At 52.1% G+C, this 17,466-nt stretch overlaps 1 protein-coding gene across 2 annotated transcripts in view; it reads right to left on the bottom strand.

Annotated features, from left to right (window-relative positions):
• Positions 1-17,466, bottom strand: part of Parvb (parvin beta) — an 83,521-nt gene that overhangs the window by 32,291 nt on the left and 33,764 nt on the right. For both annotated transcript variants that reach the window (XM_038343478.1, XM_038343479.1), the window contains exons 2-4: positions 12,676-12,765; positions 11,111-11,181; positions 2,758-2,860 (exon numbers count right to left, since the gene is read on the bottom strand). In XM_038343478.1, the coding sequence (XP_038199406.1) occupies positions 2,758-2,860; positions 11,111-11,181; positions 12,676-12,765 (264 nt within the window). The remainder of the gene's footprint in view (positions 1-2,757; positions 2,861-11,110; positions 11,182-12,675; positions 12,766-17,466) is intronic.

The following is a 17,466-nucleotide window of genomic DNA, read 5'->3' as shown; positions in this document are numbered from 1 at the left end:
GCTGACTCTCCGTCATCCCAGATGCCCAGTTTGAAGACATGGCAAGGAGCAGACAGAGCTGAGCATGCACTTGCCACTCTTTCCAGCAAACTGGTACCTGTAGGAGGCCACGCCAGAGCACAGTCGGAGCTCTGATGTTTTCACCAGAAAACCCGGGTATTTGTAAAACCATCTTCACAGTCCAGCCATATTGTTTAAACAAAATTATTAATTAATTTATTTATTGTAGGGAGTCTGTGTCTGTAGGCATGCATGCCATAGCATGCGTGTGGAGGTCAAAGGACAGCTTTGGGGATCAGTTCTCTCCCTCCACCATGTAGGTCTCAGGAATCAAAGAACATCAGCTCAACGACACGTGTCCTTACCCAAGGATCTCAGCAACTCTCCAGCTTCATTCCTGAGCCACAGAACCTTTATTCTTAGCCAAACTCCCATGTTCACTCTTGACCATTTGGTATTCATCCCAATGAGGAGTGTGTAACCCCTCTCCAGGGAATGGTTGGGCCCATGGTGCTAAACACCACCTCCGAGCGGCCGGATTCTGTCTAACTCTGCAGCCAGAGCTCCTAACTCTGGCTCCACCATGAAGCTCCAGACAGGTAGACACCCCAAATCCTCACTTATGAGGTCCCCCCAATTCTTCACTCATTCACTAGTTGCTCAGTCCATACCTCTGGCCTCCACCCTCTCTCTAAAACATCTGTTCACATCTGCATTCCAAATCCTAGCCAGAATTAGGCTCCACAAAGAGCATCCTGAGCCACACCCAGTCCTAACTCCAGACCCTTCTCCCCAATCACTCTGCACCCAGAAGCCCGAGGGAACTTTGCAAAATCCAACTAAGATCATGGTATGCACGGCCCTGTTCAAAACTCCCAGGGCTGGCCCTGTCTATCCTCCCAGCCTCGCCCCAGATCCTAATACCCTCCCTCCTTTTGTCCACAACCCTGCCTCCAAGCTCTGTGATCTGCTCCACACAGCAGGCTTTGCCTGGCCACAGAGCCTCCGCCTCTGAGGTTGTGTCTGAAACTCTGCTGGGCTGTGAGCTCCCCAGAGAGGCCTCTATGACCACCCAGTCACTCAGCACCCCATAATCTCACCATTTCCTTCTTTACTGGCCATCACCTTGGCTGAGGATCAGACCTTCTCTATCAAGCTCTATCGGTAGCCTGGCACTGTGCACCTCCAGCAATGTGAAGCAGTGGGCTCTGTGTCAGCCCCAGTGAAAAGGCTTATGCCTACTTAGTAACACTGAGAAAAGAACAATCAGGGCTGGAATGATGACTCGTTGCTTAAAAGCACTGGCTGCTCTTCTAGAAGACCTGTGTCAATTCCCAGCACCCACATGGCAGCTCACAATCACCCATAAACTTCAGTTCCAGGAGATCTGATGCCCTCTTCTGGCCTCAACAAGAATTGCAAGCACATAGTGCACAGACACACAAACACTCATACACATAAAATCAAATAAATCTTTAAAAGTGAAAAATAAAAGAGTGATCCGATGAATCTACATGGGTCCATCTTCTATAGGACAAGATGTCCAAACCCTTCAAAGATGTCATAAGAGACAGAGGAGTAAAGGGGGAGGAGGGGTAATGGAAGAAGTCAGGAAAGAACAGGGATAGCATAAAATGCCCTGGAAGAAAAGGTATTTGGAGATACTGGGTCACTGGGACTGTCCTTGGTCTGCTGTGAGAACCCGCTGTGGTGAGGAAAGACCTGTACGATCAGGACCTACGCCCAAGGCACCTGACAAACATCAGAAAGAGAGGAGCCAGTGCAAACCTGACAGCTCATACCTCACCACGTCCCACAGCCACCAAGACTCAGCCAGAGAGGACAGCACAGTCCACAGACATGCTCACAACAGCCCCAAGCACAACATCCCAGGTAAGAGCTGGTCCCAAAGCTGTGTCATTCACAATTTTCCTTCAGAGACAGGCCTTTGTTATGTAGGCCAGGCTAGCCTTAAACTAGTAGTTCTCCTGCCTCAGCCTCCTGAGTGCTAGGATGGCAGGCCTGAGTCACCACCCGAGACTGAGGCATCATGAATCTCATGGTATTACCATCCCTCACCGCTGAATTCATCCTTCTCTATTCTCCTGGCCACTCTACCCCAGTGTGTGGTAAGGCCACCCACTCTTGCTGTATAATACGGCATCTGTGTGGCCTTTATACTCTCCAGACCCATGGCATCTGTCATTGTCTGCTCAGACAGACTGCACACTCCCTAAGGGCAGGGTAGAGAGATGTCTGCCTCAGGAATCAATGGCCTAGAACCCAGCATTCCGCAAGGCTCAAGAACCTTCCATGGAGAGGCTGCCCACCTGTCCATCGTTCCTTCCATCACTCTATCTTGAGACACATTCAATCACCCTCAACCACGACTTGGGGACAGTAAAGTCTGAAAGCGTGAGTCAGGACAATGACATGTTCCCTCGCACAGGGTTGTTGGAGACCCACCCTCTGTCATGTCATCCTAAAAATGCTCATAACTGGGTGGAACAAGGGTGGCCAGAGAGATGAGGTGAGGGACATGGTTCCTCTCTGAATTTTGTTTCCTTGGTCCACGGCATGAGCATCCACTAAAACCTGCTGCAGCCCCATGGCCGGGTACATACCAGCCAACAGAGAAACCACAAAGACAGATGGCAAAGAAACCACAGCTAGGGCCACCCAGGAGGTATAAACCAAGCTTTGGGCTGTTTCCAGGGCAAGGAGGATGGTGCCACGTGGTGGGGTCCTGGCGCTCACCCAGAAGCTTCTGAAGCACCTGGCCGTCGTAGAGGTCTTCCTCCAGCTGTTTCACAATGATGCGCTCCTCTGCCAGCACGTCGTTGATCCAGTCCAGGAGCACCTGGGGGAGGGGAGAGGCGTGTCAGAGCTGCCGGAGAAAGCAGAGCCACAGCAGGCTCAGACGGGCAGCTGCCCAAACATACAAGGGCTACCAGGCACCTGCCTGGTAACAATGGAGGCCAACAGGTATCTCTTGGTCCATGACCAGAGCAGGAGTGGAGAGCCAGACCCATGCATGGAGCTAGGACTTCCTAACAGTCCCCAACAGAGCCCTGACAGGACCAGGCAGGCTGGGATCCTGCAGGGACCATCTGTAATTGGTGACACATATCTCCCAGCAGAAGGGCTCACGGTTCCACTTGGGCACTGGGTACTAAATGAGCAAGTTCTGGGAAGAGAGGAAATGGGGGGGCATGAAGCATCAACCCTCCTCCTAGCCTGCACTTCAGCAGTGCTGAGTTCGAGTCCCAGGCTAACGCAAGAGGTCCCAGCCTGGTTCTGCTGCCCACTGCATTCTGTGCACTGCTCAGTCAATGGAGAATCCCCCTGCTGCACCCTTCAGGGATCACAACACTGGGTAACCGTCACCCCAACCCACTTTAGAATGTTCTCCTGCCCCTGAACAGAAACTAGGCCTTTTCCTGGCAACTCTGGCCCTCTCCATCTCCTGATCCTGAGCCCCATCAATGGGATTCCACAGTAGGCAAACTCCTTCCTCACGCCCGGCTTCTCTCAGCTTCGTGTTTGAGGCCATCCCTATTTTAGCTCCTCCCTCTCCCCCACTTCCCACTGAGCCCCTTACCACCACAAGACACAAATGTACGTACATCTTATTTGTCTGCCCCATTGCTGGACATTTGAGCACTGCCACTTTCTGCCCATCACACTGCTGGAAACATTCACGGTCAAGTTCTTTGTGTCTATTTTCCAGACCCATCTTCCCCAGACAGCTTCTCTTAACAGGCTTTTCTACTCAACGCATTGGGCAGGCATACCGTGGAAGCAATCTACCTGCAGAGCTGATTGTCTCTGGGATAGAGGGATCCTGGGAGACAGTGCTCACGCACCATCCCACCCAGAATAAAACAGATACCCGCCCGGGCTGCAGCCATGACACTCAGACTGTGACTTTCCCATGCCAGCAAATGAATTAAGTTATCTAATTGGACCCCTGAGGCCCTGGGAGGTAGAGGTCTGTGGCCACTCTCAGAAGGATCAAAGTGAACAAATCCAAACGCACAGTGTCTTGTCACTCTCTGAAAAAAAAAGAAAAAAAAAAAGGACCGAGAAATTGGTCATGAGGCCAAGTTCCCTTAAATCCAGACCAGCTTCCAAGTGACCCCAGGAGACTGATCGGGATCTCAGAACTTAAGAGCCGCACATGGCTAGGATGAAGAGCCACAAAGCCTTGCAGCTCTGCGGACGTGTCAAAGCGCCTTCTAAGGGGCGGGGGAGAGATGGCGTCCTCTCCAGCTCCCTGGTTGATTGGGCTCCAGTCGGGCCTGTGCTCTCTGGCTGCTGGGCTGTCCCCTCTGGGCAACGAAAACTATGAGGCAGGGCCTGATTGGAGGAAAAAGGTCACAAGGGGGCATTTTCTAGGTGCCCGCTTATCCTCTGTCCGAGGGTCTAAGGTTTGTTCTCACATTGGGGTCTACAAACCACGCAAGGATTTTCCTCTGAAAACGGCCCAATCTCAACTTCATGAGGACTGAAAACACAGCAGTGTATTGAGGTTGCTGCGACAGCTGTGCCAGCTGGACTTGTGCCAACTGGACACAGCCAGAGTCATCTGGGAAGAGGGACCTCAACTGAGAAAATGCCTCCACTAACCTGGCCTGTGGGCAAGCCTGCGGTACAGTTTCTTGACTGATGATTATTGTGGAAGGGCCCAATTTGGGTTGTGCCACCCCGGGGCAGGTGGTCCTGGGCATAATAAGAGAGCACACTGAACGCACCAGTGAGCAGTGCTCTCCATGGGCCCCACTCCGTTCCTGTCTCCAGGTTCCTGCTTTGAGTTCCTGCCCTGGCTTCCCTGACGATGACTACAACCTTTAAGTGTCTTTCCTGCCCAGGGTGCGTTTGGCCAGGGTGTTCATCATAATAACAGAAAGCCCAAAACAACAAATGAATAAGATAAGTATTCTCTGCCAGTCATCAAAAAAGGGAAGGGAAGCTTGTGCTTGCCCTGCGGTCCCATCTCCAGCTGTAAAGGCCACAGCTGCTGAGCCTTCATTTGTAGGGTCTCCCCTGGATAAGCACACGAGTGAGTGTCCACAGCAGGTGCCACGCGGGGCCGTGACAAGGAAGAGGAGGTACAGTGGAGTCCCTGCCCACAAGGAAGGTTACCTGTCATGGGTGTTAGCTGGGGACAGTGCAGGCATGGAAGGTGTATATTGTGGACACAAAGCCAGCCCCACCCCTGTCTGCCACAGCTTTGAGGAAGAGTTGGCCCCTCTACCTTGAGAGCCAACATGAGAAAGTTAGCTAGGATTGGCCACCATCCCCACACCCCTATCATGGTGTCTCTATCCCTGGTCACTCTCCTGCATGCTTGTAGGCTCTTGTCACCCTGCCCATGTCAATGGTTGCTAGAACATGCCAAGCAGCTGCATACTGCAGGACCTTTGCACCCGCTGTTGTGCAATTGGCCATGACCTAGGCACGGATGCAGAGGTCTGCTCAAATGCCACCTCCCCGACTGCCCTGCAGGAAACTGCAGAACGGAGAGGGGGAGGCTTCGAGGCACCCCCTGCCACCTGATCGTGTGTTCACTTAGCCCCAATCATGTTTTCTCCCAGGTACACTGTGAGCTTGGAGTGAGCTGTTTTGCTCAGCCCTCCTTCCCAGTGGCTAAGACAAGAGCAGACTCAAGGTCTCAAACAAACCAGAGAACTGCCTTGGGAAATTCACATCTAGAAAGGACTCTGGGCTCTACAGGCCTCCTTTGCTTCCAAAGGCTTCTTTCCTCAAATGCAAATATTCTACGAGAATAGAAAACTTAAAGAAAAAAAAACAAACAAAACCCCCACATCTAGATCTCTGGCCTACTCAGAGCCTAAAGGCCGGAAGAAAAAGCCAAAAGCTCAGAAATAACCTATACACAACAGGCCAGGCTCTCAGGTCCAGGAAGCAAAGATCCTCCCCAGTCTCACCCCACCCCCACCCCCACCCCCTACCCCGGTCAGGAGATGCAGTTGACTTGGGGACATCGCCTGTCACCCCATCATTCTGCTCCCAGTCATCCTTCTTATCTTCTGTTTTACAAAGGAGCTTTTAAAGATAGCATCAGCCATTATTTTTAGGGACTCGTTCATCTGCCGAGCCCCAAGTCCTGCGGGTGAATAAGGAGGGACATATATTAATTACATCCTTACACAGCGCTCGATCACGGCTAGCTCTATGAGCTCGCCCTAACCAGAATAAAAAATTACTTTCCCCTTGGTTCCTTCTGAATTATAATCAGGTCTGCAGTGTGTCTCTCTCCCCCAGAGCCATGACAGGTAACATTTTAATCATTTCCAAACAGAGTCCTGACTGTGTTGTCCCTGGGGATGGAGATGCACCTTACTGAACCGGGTGGGAGTCAGTGGGGGCTGAACACAGCAAAGCGCCTCTGCATGACCAGGGCACGAGAGGAAAAAGAAGCAGGCTTCACGACAAGAGTAAGCCCTGCCCAGCAACTGAACAATAAGATGTGAAATCTGCCCTTGGAGGAAGATGCCCCCAGCTTGAGGTGCCTGGCTGCCCTGACCAGTGTGCTTAGGGAGGGCTGTGTGGGTTTGTTGGGTTTTAATTCCTGACTTGAACTTCCAAAATGCAGCATTCCAACACCGATTCCCTTAGGATCATCATCCGTCGAAAGCAAACTGGAGGCTCACCAAATGCCCTCATTAGCAGTGACCCAGGTGTGACCAAGAGTGTGTGCTGCAGGGGAGATCCCACACTCAGGCAACTGTGAGGGTTTTGGAGCTCTGTGCCAGGCCCTGGGAACGAGGATTGAATGGGATACTGAGCACAGAGGCTTCTCCCTAGAAGAAAAGCAGGGATCCTTTCTAACAGAAAGGTTAATGACTCAAAGGGTCTCAGCCATAAGCTTCCAACACACTGGCCACCTACAGGAACTCTGAGTTGATTGCTGCAGACACCAGAGGAAATGGCCACAGGAAGAAATCCCAGCAGGACACCAGGGTAAGTCTTTGAGGTTCCTGGGCCCACAGAATGCAGGTCCAATTCTAAGGTGACACCCACTGGTCAGTGCATTCTCCCCACCAGGCCTGGTCCCTCTCAGTACCCATCATCAGATAATGAATGGCCGTGGGTCAAGGCACTTTACTTTCCTGAGTTGGGATTGGACCTTCACCCCTTAATGGTCCCATAAGCACGGCAGATGCTCAAAATAGTTTTTAATGATCAACCTCACTCCCCTTGTCTGCCCAGCCAGAGCCAGGGACTTCAGACAAAAGGCAGAGGGCGGCTCACAACATTGCAAAGATGACAATCCCAAAGTAGTAGGGGACAGAGAAGGCCAATAAGACAACAGAAGGAAAACACAGAGGACAGAGAGCAGAGAGGAAGAAACGAGGCCAGCTAAGCATCCTCAGAAACTCAGCCCTGGTCCCGAAGACTGGGAGAGGCTGTGAAGGACAGACAACCATCATGACCATGCCCAGTAGGACAGGATATCAGCCAGGCCAAGCTGTCCTCTAACCTGCTCAGGCCAACACACCAGATAGGTTTTAAGTTTAAAAATACCTGCATCTAGGTAGGCAGGGGTATGGTTCAGCAAAACCCCACAAAACCTGTTTCTGGGCAGCACCCCCACAGGGGACCATTAGAAGCGGGGTCACTGATCTGCAGCACCAACGACGTCCTGACACTGAGACACAGTGGCTTTCTGAGGTTCTGGAACCACCTGCATAGAGGTATAATCACAAGCTCCCAGACCCTGCCCCTTCTCCCACAGCCCACTCCCTAGATCCTGATCCCAAGCGTGCCTCCCCCAGGTAACCATGCCTGTCACCAACTGTGACCTTAAGGACAACAGCTTCCAGTGCAGTGGTTCTCAACCTTCCCAAGGCTGTGACCCTTTAATACAGCTCCTCACGTTGTGGTGACCCCCAACCATAACATTATTTCAATGCTACTTCATAACTGGAATTTTGCTACTGTTATGAATCACAGTGTAAATATCTAATATGCAGGATGTCTGATATATAACCCCTGTGAAAAGGTTGCTCAACCCCCAAAGGGGTCACGAGCCACAGGTTGATAGCCACTGTTCCAGTGGGTTCTGGTGTCCTTCTGGTGAATTATCAAGCCTAAGGTATGCTGGGACCCCTGAGATTGCCAGTGTGTCATGGAGGAAACTGTCTCCTCTAAACATACACCCAGAGGGTCCCTGCTCAGCGCAGCGGCAACGAAGCCACACAGTATGTGGAGCTGAGGGATGGAGGGACGAGGCATGGGATGATAGTGAAGGGTCTGAACAGAGCAGGCCCGAGGTGCCTGGCTCTGCGGTGATCCTGGGGATGAGCCAGGCACTGAGTCCAGTCCTAGCAGCCACTGGGAAGCTGGTCATCCCACACTCACAGCACAAGTGTGATATTCAAGCCAGCTACTGCCAGGACAGAGAAAGGAAGCGTCCACAGTCCTCCAACACGAGCACGCTCCAACCAAACCACAGCTTCTCTTGCAGCCCCGTACACCTGACCAAAAGCGCTAGTCCCCCAGAGCCATTGCACCCACCTCCCGCACTTGTCTGGCTCAGACCCCTTCCTTGCCCAGCAATCTGACACCTTGTAAGCTCTACCACGGTACCACAACCATAGCTAATGGGCCCTCTAAGGCCCCGGGACCACTCCCCTGTCCATGGTGTTTACTCTAGCTTTTGAAAGTGCTAGGTCAAGAACCAGCCTACTGTGAGGAGATCTCAGGCTGAGTTGCCTCAGGTCTAGTCTCCACGGGAACAGCTGCAGGCCAATGGGATAGTGGTGGGAACAGGGCGACTCAAGGACTCAGCCACTGCTGCAGATACACAGCCACCCTGCCTGGTCCACGTGGACGGTCAGCTACAGTGGAGGAGATCTGCTTCCTGTGGCTGCTCTACAGACTTCCACAACTCCAATGGCTTCCCCTGGTTCCTCTCACATGCCGAAGGCAAGAAGCCAGAACCGGTGTAACTGAACTGAGGCCAAGTGTCCGGAGAGGTGAACTGGCCCGCCTGGAGGCTCTTAGGATACTGCTTCCTGGCTCCTCCAGCTTCTAGAGGCTCCCACAGACCTCAGAACACAGCTTTTGCCCTTCCTCCAATCCAGTAGCAGGAGCCTGGCTTCCCCCTTCCTTGACACATTCACTCAACCTAGTTGTGATGGTTAATCTTTCATTTGGCTGGCTGACTGTTTTGTTTATTTGGTTTTGGTTTTTGTTTGGTTCTGTTTCTCCATGTAGCCCTGGCTGTCCTGGAACTTGCTATGTAGACCAGACTGGCTTAAACTCAAAGATCCGCCTGCCTCTGCCACCCAAGTGCTGAGATTAAAGGTATGCACTATCACTGCCCAGTGAGATGGTTTATCTTAATTGTCATCTTTACACAATCTACACTCAACTGAGAGGAGCATCCACACTGGGCTGGACTGTGGGTATATCTGTGTGGGGGAGGAGGACTGTCTTAATTAAGCTAACCGATGTGGGAGGACCAAGCCCAAGGTGGGTGGCACCAGCCCCTAGACCTATGGGGAGAAAGCAACTGAGTACAATAGGCAAGTATGTAAGTGTGCAAACGTTCACTCTCTCTGCTCTTACTGTGACTGACTGCTCCAAGTTCCTGCCATCTTGACAGGCTCAATGTTGGACTGTAACCCAGAACTGCAAGCTAGATAAACTTCTTCTCCCCTACAGAGTAAGACACTGTCTCAAAAAAAAAAAAAATCACCCTCAGCGAGATAATGATGGCACGTGTCTTTAATCCCAGCACTTGGGAGGCAGAGGAAGGCAAATCTCTGAGTTCAAGGCCAGCCTGGGCTACAGAGTGAGTTCCAGGACAGCCATGGCTGCACAGGGAAACCCTGTCTCAAAAAAACCAAAATAAATAAATAAATAAATGGATCAACCTCTTTGGGTGGCCATAACAGACATTTCCAGTTCACATTTCTAGAAGGCACAGAGGGCAAGCAGCCTGAATCGGCCCTTGTGAAAACTCAGTTGCAAGGGTCGGCATTGGGCTCCTGGCTGGGGTAAAGACAGGAAAGCCTACAGAGAGCCATCTATTTCAGGACACTGTCACATGCAGCATCTCAAAGAGCCTAGGTCACCCAAACCAAGTCTGGGTCTCCAAGGTAGGACACTACCTGCCTGTCTCAGGTGGTGGCCTTCGGGAGTCCTCATGGGGCTTAGATCTGAGCAATCAAAGTCTCAAACTGCCCCTGAACAGGGTCAGGCACGTGCAAGAGAAGGGCAGGCGGTTGTCCCTGGGAGCCACTGAGCCACAGCCCTGGCGGCCTGTTACTGTGACCTTCGAGAACACAGCCTTCTGCTCTCCCACCACACACACTCTCCCCGAGGGTTCTAGCTGCATTCTGTCGCTGTGTTAAAACCTTCTGACCAAAGCAGCTGAGGAAGGGAAAGGGTTTATTGGCTTACACTTCCAGGTCAATCCATCACTGGGGGAAGTCAGGGCAGATGTTCAGACAGGAGCCTGAAAGCAGAAACCTTGGAGGAACACTACTTGCTGGGTCACTCACAGGCTTGTGCTTAGCTAGCTTCCTTATATAACCTGGGACTGCCTGCCGAAGGAATGGTGCCACCCGTAGTGGGCTGTGCCCACCTATATCTATCAGCAATCAAGACTATCTCTCACAGACATGCCACAGGCCAAGTCTGATCCAAGCAAGGCCTCAACTGAGACTCCCTTTTCAGGTGACTCCATTTAGTGCTAACTAAGACACCAAGGGCCGTCTTCAGATGAGGCCATGGTGGGGGAAGACAACCACCTGCTCTCCAAAACAGCTTGACCCCATGAAGCTATAACAACCAGGCCTGTATGCAAGGTGTAGCGGTTCAAAACAGACCCTGTATAGCTCTTGTGAGCACTGTGTGACAGCCCCATAGAGGCCTGGGGCTGTCCTAGGGAGCACCTAGAGAACCTGTTTCACTTACTTCTTCAGCCCATACCCCACTCCTCTGACCCCTTTCTAATGTAGTCTTTCAGGAGCCTGGAGGCTCAGCTCCTCCTTGTGTCTACAGAAGTCGGGAGTCCCCCGAAGAAGGCCCAGAGCCAATAGGGATGTTCCAATCACATCAGACTATACCTCACCTTGATCAACTCCTTGAACTTGGGATCCTCTCTGGAGGTGGGATCAATCATGGTGCGCTCCTCATTCTCCTCTGCCAAAGACAGAAAGGACCAGAGTGAATGGGGGAGGTGGGGTGGAGCACTTACAGGACATCAGGGGTTGGAGGACTCCCTGCTTACTCACATGGGGCAGGAACTGGTGGAAAAGCAGAGACCCATCCTGTTCTCAGTGAGAACAGGTTGCCGGCCTTGCCAGCTACACACCAAGATCAGAAATAAATCATGCAGGACAGCAGAAGGAGATGAAGCCCGGCTCCATCTCCCCAGGCTTGGACTCCAAAGGCTCTTTCAGCGAGTCTAAACCATGCTGGCATGGGGAGAGAAAAGGTAGCATCTGCCGTGGCCTGGGACGTGCCCTACCAGAATCAGAGGGTTATAGAGAGCTTTGAATGCTGGATCACTGTTCACTGGTCTACCAGAGGCTGTGTGGGGCCAGCGCCATGGAAAATGTATGGGAACAGATGGGCGGGCAGCAAACATACAAAACAATATCTACAGGGAAGCATTAAAAATAGCAAAAAGATGCGAAAGGATGACATTTACCCATCTCCCCTGTGAGTTTTCCCTCCATGTTCTAGCTTAGATCTGACAGACAGCAAGAGGCCAGTGGAGTTCATGGGGGGAGCGGGACAGGAAGGTGGGGAAGGAATGAAGACGTGGGAGCCAGAAGTGAAAGGACCAGGTCCTAAATGCCTGGATGCTGCGGACCCACTGAACTCACAACGGGGACTGGCGGCGGGGGGTGGGGGGGGGGAGTCCAGCTTCCCAGGCAGAGAATAACCCAAGGTACCTACTGCAATAGTCAGCTGCAGCAGTGGTAACAAGCATGCCCTTCATCAGGGAGAGACATCAAAGACCAGTGGTTTCGGATACCAGGCCACCTCTGGGTCACAAGTTGCTTCTTCCCTGAGACCCTGATGGCCTTGTCATACAACCTGGATAGACAAGGATCTCCCTCTGAACTAGGGTTTGGAAATAAGCAGTGTCCACAGTTCCTTGTTGTCAAAGCATGAAGCCAGGAAAACGGCACTTTGTCTGCCACCCTGACATCGACCTGCAAGGAGTCAGGAGCCTCCCCATGCACAGTTTCCATGCAGTCAGCCACACGGCTCTTGAAGGCAGTCATGAAGGTAAATGGGGTGTCTGGAATGTGTGCCTAGTTTCTGAATTTCTTCATGCGTTGAGATATTGGGGCCCACTCATCCCAGGGAGGACTGTCCTCAGGGGATGGCTGTCCCCTTGCCTCTTCCTCTAGGGACTCATGGGGTTCCACACCCTGAGCCAACATTCTCTGCCTCACTTTCTCTCATTCCCTAGGCCAGCTATCAGCTAGCTCAGTTCAGTACCTTGTGCCTGGAGCCAATTCCTTCTCTCTCTCTCTCTCTCTCTCTCTCTCTCTCTCTCCATCCCTGCTTGCCCAGCCCTGCTGGGCCACCCCCGGAACTGTGACCATAAGAAGCCATGATCCCAATGCCAGTCATCAACACCTGGATGCCAATGAAAAGGCTGTCAAGTGGTCACCGTACCTAGCTGGGTGTCTTCAGGGTGGATGTCCACCAAAGCCGGAGCCATTGGAGAATTGATGGCACTCTTGCCTTCTTCTTGCAAGTCAGTCACTGTTGAGGTAAAGAGAGACCCAGTCAGTACACAGAGAGCCCAAGAGGAAAATCCCACACTTCCAACATGTCACTTACGTGCACATCCCTTCATGGTGGGTGGCCCAGGGAGGCCGAGAAAAGTCCTCCCAGACCAGAACACCTGCCATTTTCCTTTGCCTCAAGCAGTTCTTTATTATTATTATTGTTGTTGTTGTCGTCATCATCGTTATTTATTTATTTATGCAGTATACTGCCTGTAGGCCAGAAGAGGGCACCAGATCTCCTTATAGGTGGTTGTGAGCCACCATGTGGTTGCTGGGAATTGAACTCAGGACCACTGGAAGAGCAGTCAGTGCTCTTAACCACTGAGCCATCTCTCCAGCCCTCAAAAGCAGTTCTTAATTCCTTCCAAGCCTGGCCTGTCTGTCCACACTAGAATATGTGACTGGGACATGAAAGCTTTTGGTTGCTTCTAGTGACTTCCAGACCTGACCGAGGCTGGTGTGGTAGACAGTGCTTAGACCGCCAACAAGGGCAGAGAACATTAATGGAACTGCCCTTCTGTCCCCGGCAGAGCTGTCTCTGGGCTTGTAGACTCGAGGTGTGAACAGGCCTGCTTGCACACACGGGCAATCAGAATTTAAAGTGTGCCGCCTCCTTTGGGACGGAAGTCTGATGGAGGTGTAGTGAACTCTTACATTCTGTGCCGCCCTTGTATCTATTTTTAAACAGGCCAGAGTCTCAGGCCAGAAACTGGCTCAGCTTGGACATATGCCTCCTTCCTGCTGGGCAAAACCCTTCTAGATATCTGCCCTGGGAACGGTTAACCTCCAAGAGGGCATCGGCATGCAGCTAGCCTAGATGGCCCCTCTCACCCTCACTTCCACGTGGACTAAGCCGAGAGTCGTGACAACCATCCCTCACTTGCAGTTACTCGGGCCTGCTGGGAAATCTGCTTGGACAATGTCCTGAACCCGGCAAGGCATGCCCCATGGCCCTCGTTCTCCCTAACGGTTCACTGATTCTGCAGGTGCACACATGTGCTCCAGGTGGGAAGTCACTAAATCTCCATTAGCATCTCATCTCTCCTGGCCCCTGAAGGGACATGCTTCCCGCTAAGATCTTAAATCTCTACAGAAGGTAACAGGATGGGGATTGAGGCCAGTAGGAAAAGCAACAGACTCTAAGGAAGTGAGCGAGCTTCCACACTGGCAATGTGTGGGCCCAGAAACCACAAGCTGTGCATAAGCTCGCATGCATGTAGGCTGGAGGTGGGGATAGTTACAGGGTTCAGACACTGCGCACCCTAGTTCTGTGACACCCACCTCACAAGATCCTTCACCTCCCCAGAGACCCTGATGGCCCTTGGTCACAGTCACAGGATGGAGGGGAAGGGGACAGATGCAAGGCTTGACTTTTTCCTGTCTACAGAAAGCTCTACCATGTCTGAAGCCCTAGAACCAGAAATGGTGGCTTCCATACCACTGGATCTCAGAGTCCAGACTTCAGTCTGAAAATCCAGAGGGGACAGAGCCAGGTCCAGGCCTACTCCTGTAGTTTTTTACAGCCCTGAGTGGGGAGCACCAATCAATTACTGATCACACATCCTGTCATGGGGTAGGGGGGGATCTCCAGTGACAGGTTTCCCACCTCTCTATGCTTCCTCCTGGGAACTTCTACAGTGATACACACCTTCTAAACTCTGCCCGGAATACCAGTCACGTCAAAGCTTAAATAACGTTTAACATGTTGGTCACCTGGCACCCGCAACAGCAGATGATGGGGACAACACCGTGTGTGATACAAGTGGCTCCAACCTTGCTGGCGGGGAGACCCCAAGCCAGTTTTGTTAACCCCTTTGATCCGGCTGCCTCAGGTGACATTTCCTGTTTGTTCTCTTAGGTCCCCAGGCAGGCTAAAGAACACAAGTCCCCAGCTTAGAGCAGGACACACAACGGGCTCTTGAAACATGACTGTGAATCCGGCTCTAGGGACAAGCCACCTTCTGCCTCCACAAGGACAGACACCAGCTCTAACATTAGCAAAGATGTTGAGGTCCAGCTTTTTGAAAAAGGAGGCCCTCTAGTAAACTCGCAATCCCATGTTCAAGGCCACGTCATTCATAACAGCCAAAAGGTGGAAATAGCACAGATGTTCTTAGATTCAAAAGAAAAGAGAGAGACAGACAGAGACAGAGAGACAGAGAGGGAGGAGGAGGAGAAGGAGAGGAAGAAGAGGAGGAGGAGGAGGAGGAGGAGGAGGAGGAGGAGGAGGAGGAAGAGGAAGAGGAAGAGGAAGAAGAAGAAGAAGAAGAAGAAGAAGAAGAAGAAGAAGAAGAAGAAGAAGAAGAAAGTGTGATGGCCTCACCCTTTGGGGAGCCCTAAATATGACTCAGTCACACACGGAAAGGCTCTTAACCACTGAGCCATCCCTCCAGCCCCCACAAACCATTTCCTAATTTCCCCAGTCTTCACCATGATTCTGTGAGGGAAGCCGACAACTGTAAAACCCTTCACAAATCAGTGACCGCCACGGGCGTGGACTTTGTGTCACCTCCCAAAGACATACAGAGATCTATCCTCGGGCACCAGGCTCGTTTAGAAAACGGACCAAATCCCAGCAAATATTTGCACTGTTTAGTGAAATGGCGAGAGTCAGAAATAGGAAGAAAAGAAACTTTGCAGGGAAAGTCACTGGCAGCCCAGTGACCAGGGTTTCCCAAATCCCATCCGGCTAACACTTCAGAGAAAAGCACAGGGGGTCCGCTATGCCAAGGCTGTGTGCAGTGGTCAGGGTGACAGTCAAAGCAGAATAAAAGACAGTTTCGGGGAGAATGAGGTCGTCCAGGGAGGCTCCAGCAAGCCACACAGGAGAATCACACCAAGGTGCCACCATTCCTCTCAGAAAGACCCCATGGCGCGGAACTGGAGAGACAGCTCAGGGCATGAAGTGCAGAGACAGCATGAAGGCCCAAGACCAATCTCCAAAACCCACAGGCACAGTGGCCCCTGTAATTCCAGTGCTGGGGAGGCAGAGACAGGTGACTCCCTGGAGCTCGCCGGCTAGCTAGCCTAATCCATCAGCCTCAGACCCAGAGAGAGACTCCGTCTCAAAGAGCAAGGTGGACAACATGAAGGGGGACCACCGGCCTCCGTGTGTACCTGCACATGCGTGAACACACAACCACAAATAAAACTTAAAGTGACAATAATAACAGCCAAGTCCCTAGAACCACTACACGCATCAGCCCCCTACCTAGACATGGGGCATGAAGCCCAGGGCCTGGGGAAGAGAGACTGAGATTGTGACCCTGATTCCAAAATCTCAGAGCTGGGGGTGGGGGGGGGCACAGGGAATGCCATTATCAAAGCCCAGAAACTAGGTCACATAAAACAGAAATTTCCACACCGCCCTCGAACATCAAAAACAACACCAAACAGGGCCAGGGACTGGGTGACCTTTATAAACAAGAAGCACGCACACACGCATGCACAGCCTGCCAGACTGTGATCCGCACGCTCTCCTCAGGGTGGTCCTTCCTGTTCAAGGCCTTGGGGAAACACTCAAAGCTCAGGAAGAGTGCTGTGATCTTGGCCAAACCTGCCAAGTCCCAGCTCAGACCTCACTCTGCCAGACTTGTGGCATCAGGAAAGCCCCCTGCACCTCCTTAGGCCTCAGTTTCCCACTGTAGCACAGGGTGGGAAGAGTCCCTGCTTCAGAGGTATTCAGAGGAGTGGAGAGGCCTGGGACACTCGGCACCTGACTCGGGTTGCACACGTAGCCATAAGCTGGAGAGTTAGCTGTGACTGAGGGTGGCACCTGAGGAGGCTCAGGAAAGTCACTACCATGGAAGAGCAAGGAGGAGGTACAGGTCCTTCATGCCAGGAGGATCACGAGAGACTCTCTGAAGGAGGCATCCAGTGAACCAGTCTTGAAAGAGGCCAAACTCAGGAGCAGCTTGGGGAACCAGAGAGCAGTGGGTGATGGATGGGGCCCGGCTCAAGGGCCTACAGACACCAACATTGCCCCAGCCTGAATCTTCCAGTTTTCACACTCTGTGTTGAGTAGTTTCCAGTGTTAACCCAATGGGCAGCTTCAGAGGATGGTTTTTAGAGAGCCCATGTCTTCCACTCCACCAGTGAACAGCCCACCGGGCTACTGGGTTTTAGTGAATCCCAGAAATACTGAGATTTTTCAAGTTTTGGTCCAGTTGCCAAGAGGACACACACTTCAAAGATGTGAAATGCCGCTGGCTGGGCACCAGCTGTGCCCAGTTCCAGACCTGGGGTGCGTTTGTGAGGACACTGAGTCATAGGAGCCTGCCGGCCTGGCTCTCCTAAGCATCCTCACTGTTCTGAGCTGAACACCCTGTCCACATAGCAACCCGGACATGAAGAATGGGTATCAACATGGTCCTTCTGGCCAGGAGCCCTCTTGCTGCACTGAATCTCCAGGTTTGTAAGGAGCTGGTTGTACAGAAATACCAGCTGAGGACGAAGAGCAGGAAGCCAGGAAAAGAGGGGTATGGAGGCCAGAGAGGAATGGCGTTGGAGGCCAGGGAAGGAGTGATGGAGTTCAGGGGAGGCAGGAGGGGCCAGATCAAGACCATTCACAGCCCATAGTGAGTGGGAGGCCAGCCTGGGCTACATGAGATTCGGTATCAAGGTTTTCTTAATTCAAACTTAAAATATAAAACAATCTGGGGTGGGGAGCCACCTC

The sequence above is a fragment of the Arvicola amphibius genome, chromosome 9 (assembly GCF_903992535.2).
Source record: "Arvicola amphibius chromosome 9, mArvAmp1.2, whole genome shotgun sequence".
NCBI lineage: Eukaryota > Metazoa > Chordata > Mammalia > Rodentia > Cricetidae > Arvicola > Arvicola amphibius.
Note: the sequence above shows the minus strand (reverse complement) of the source record. Positions and strands in the feature narration are given on the sequence as shown.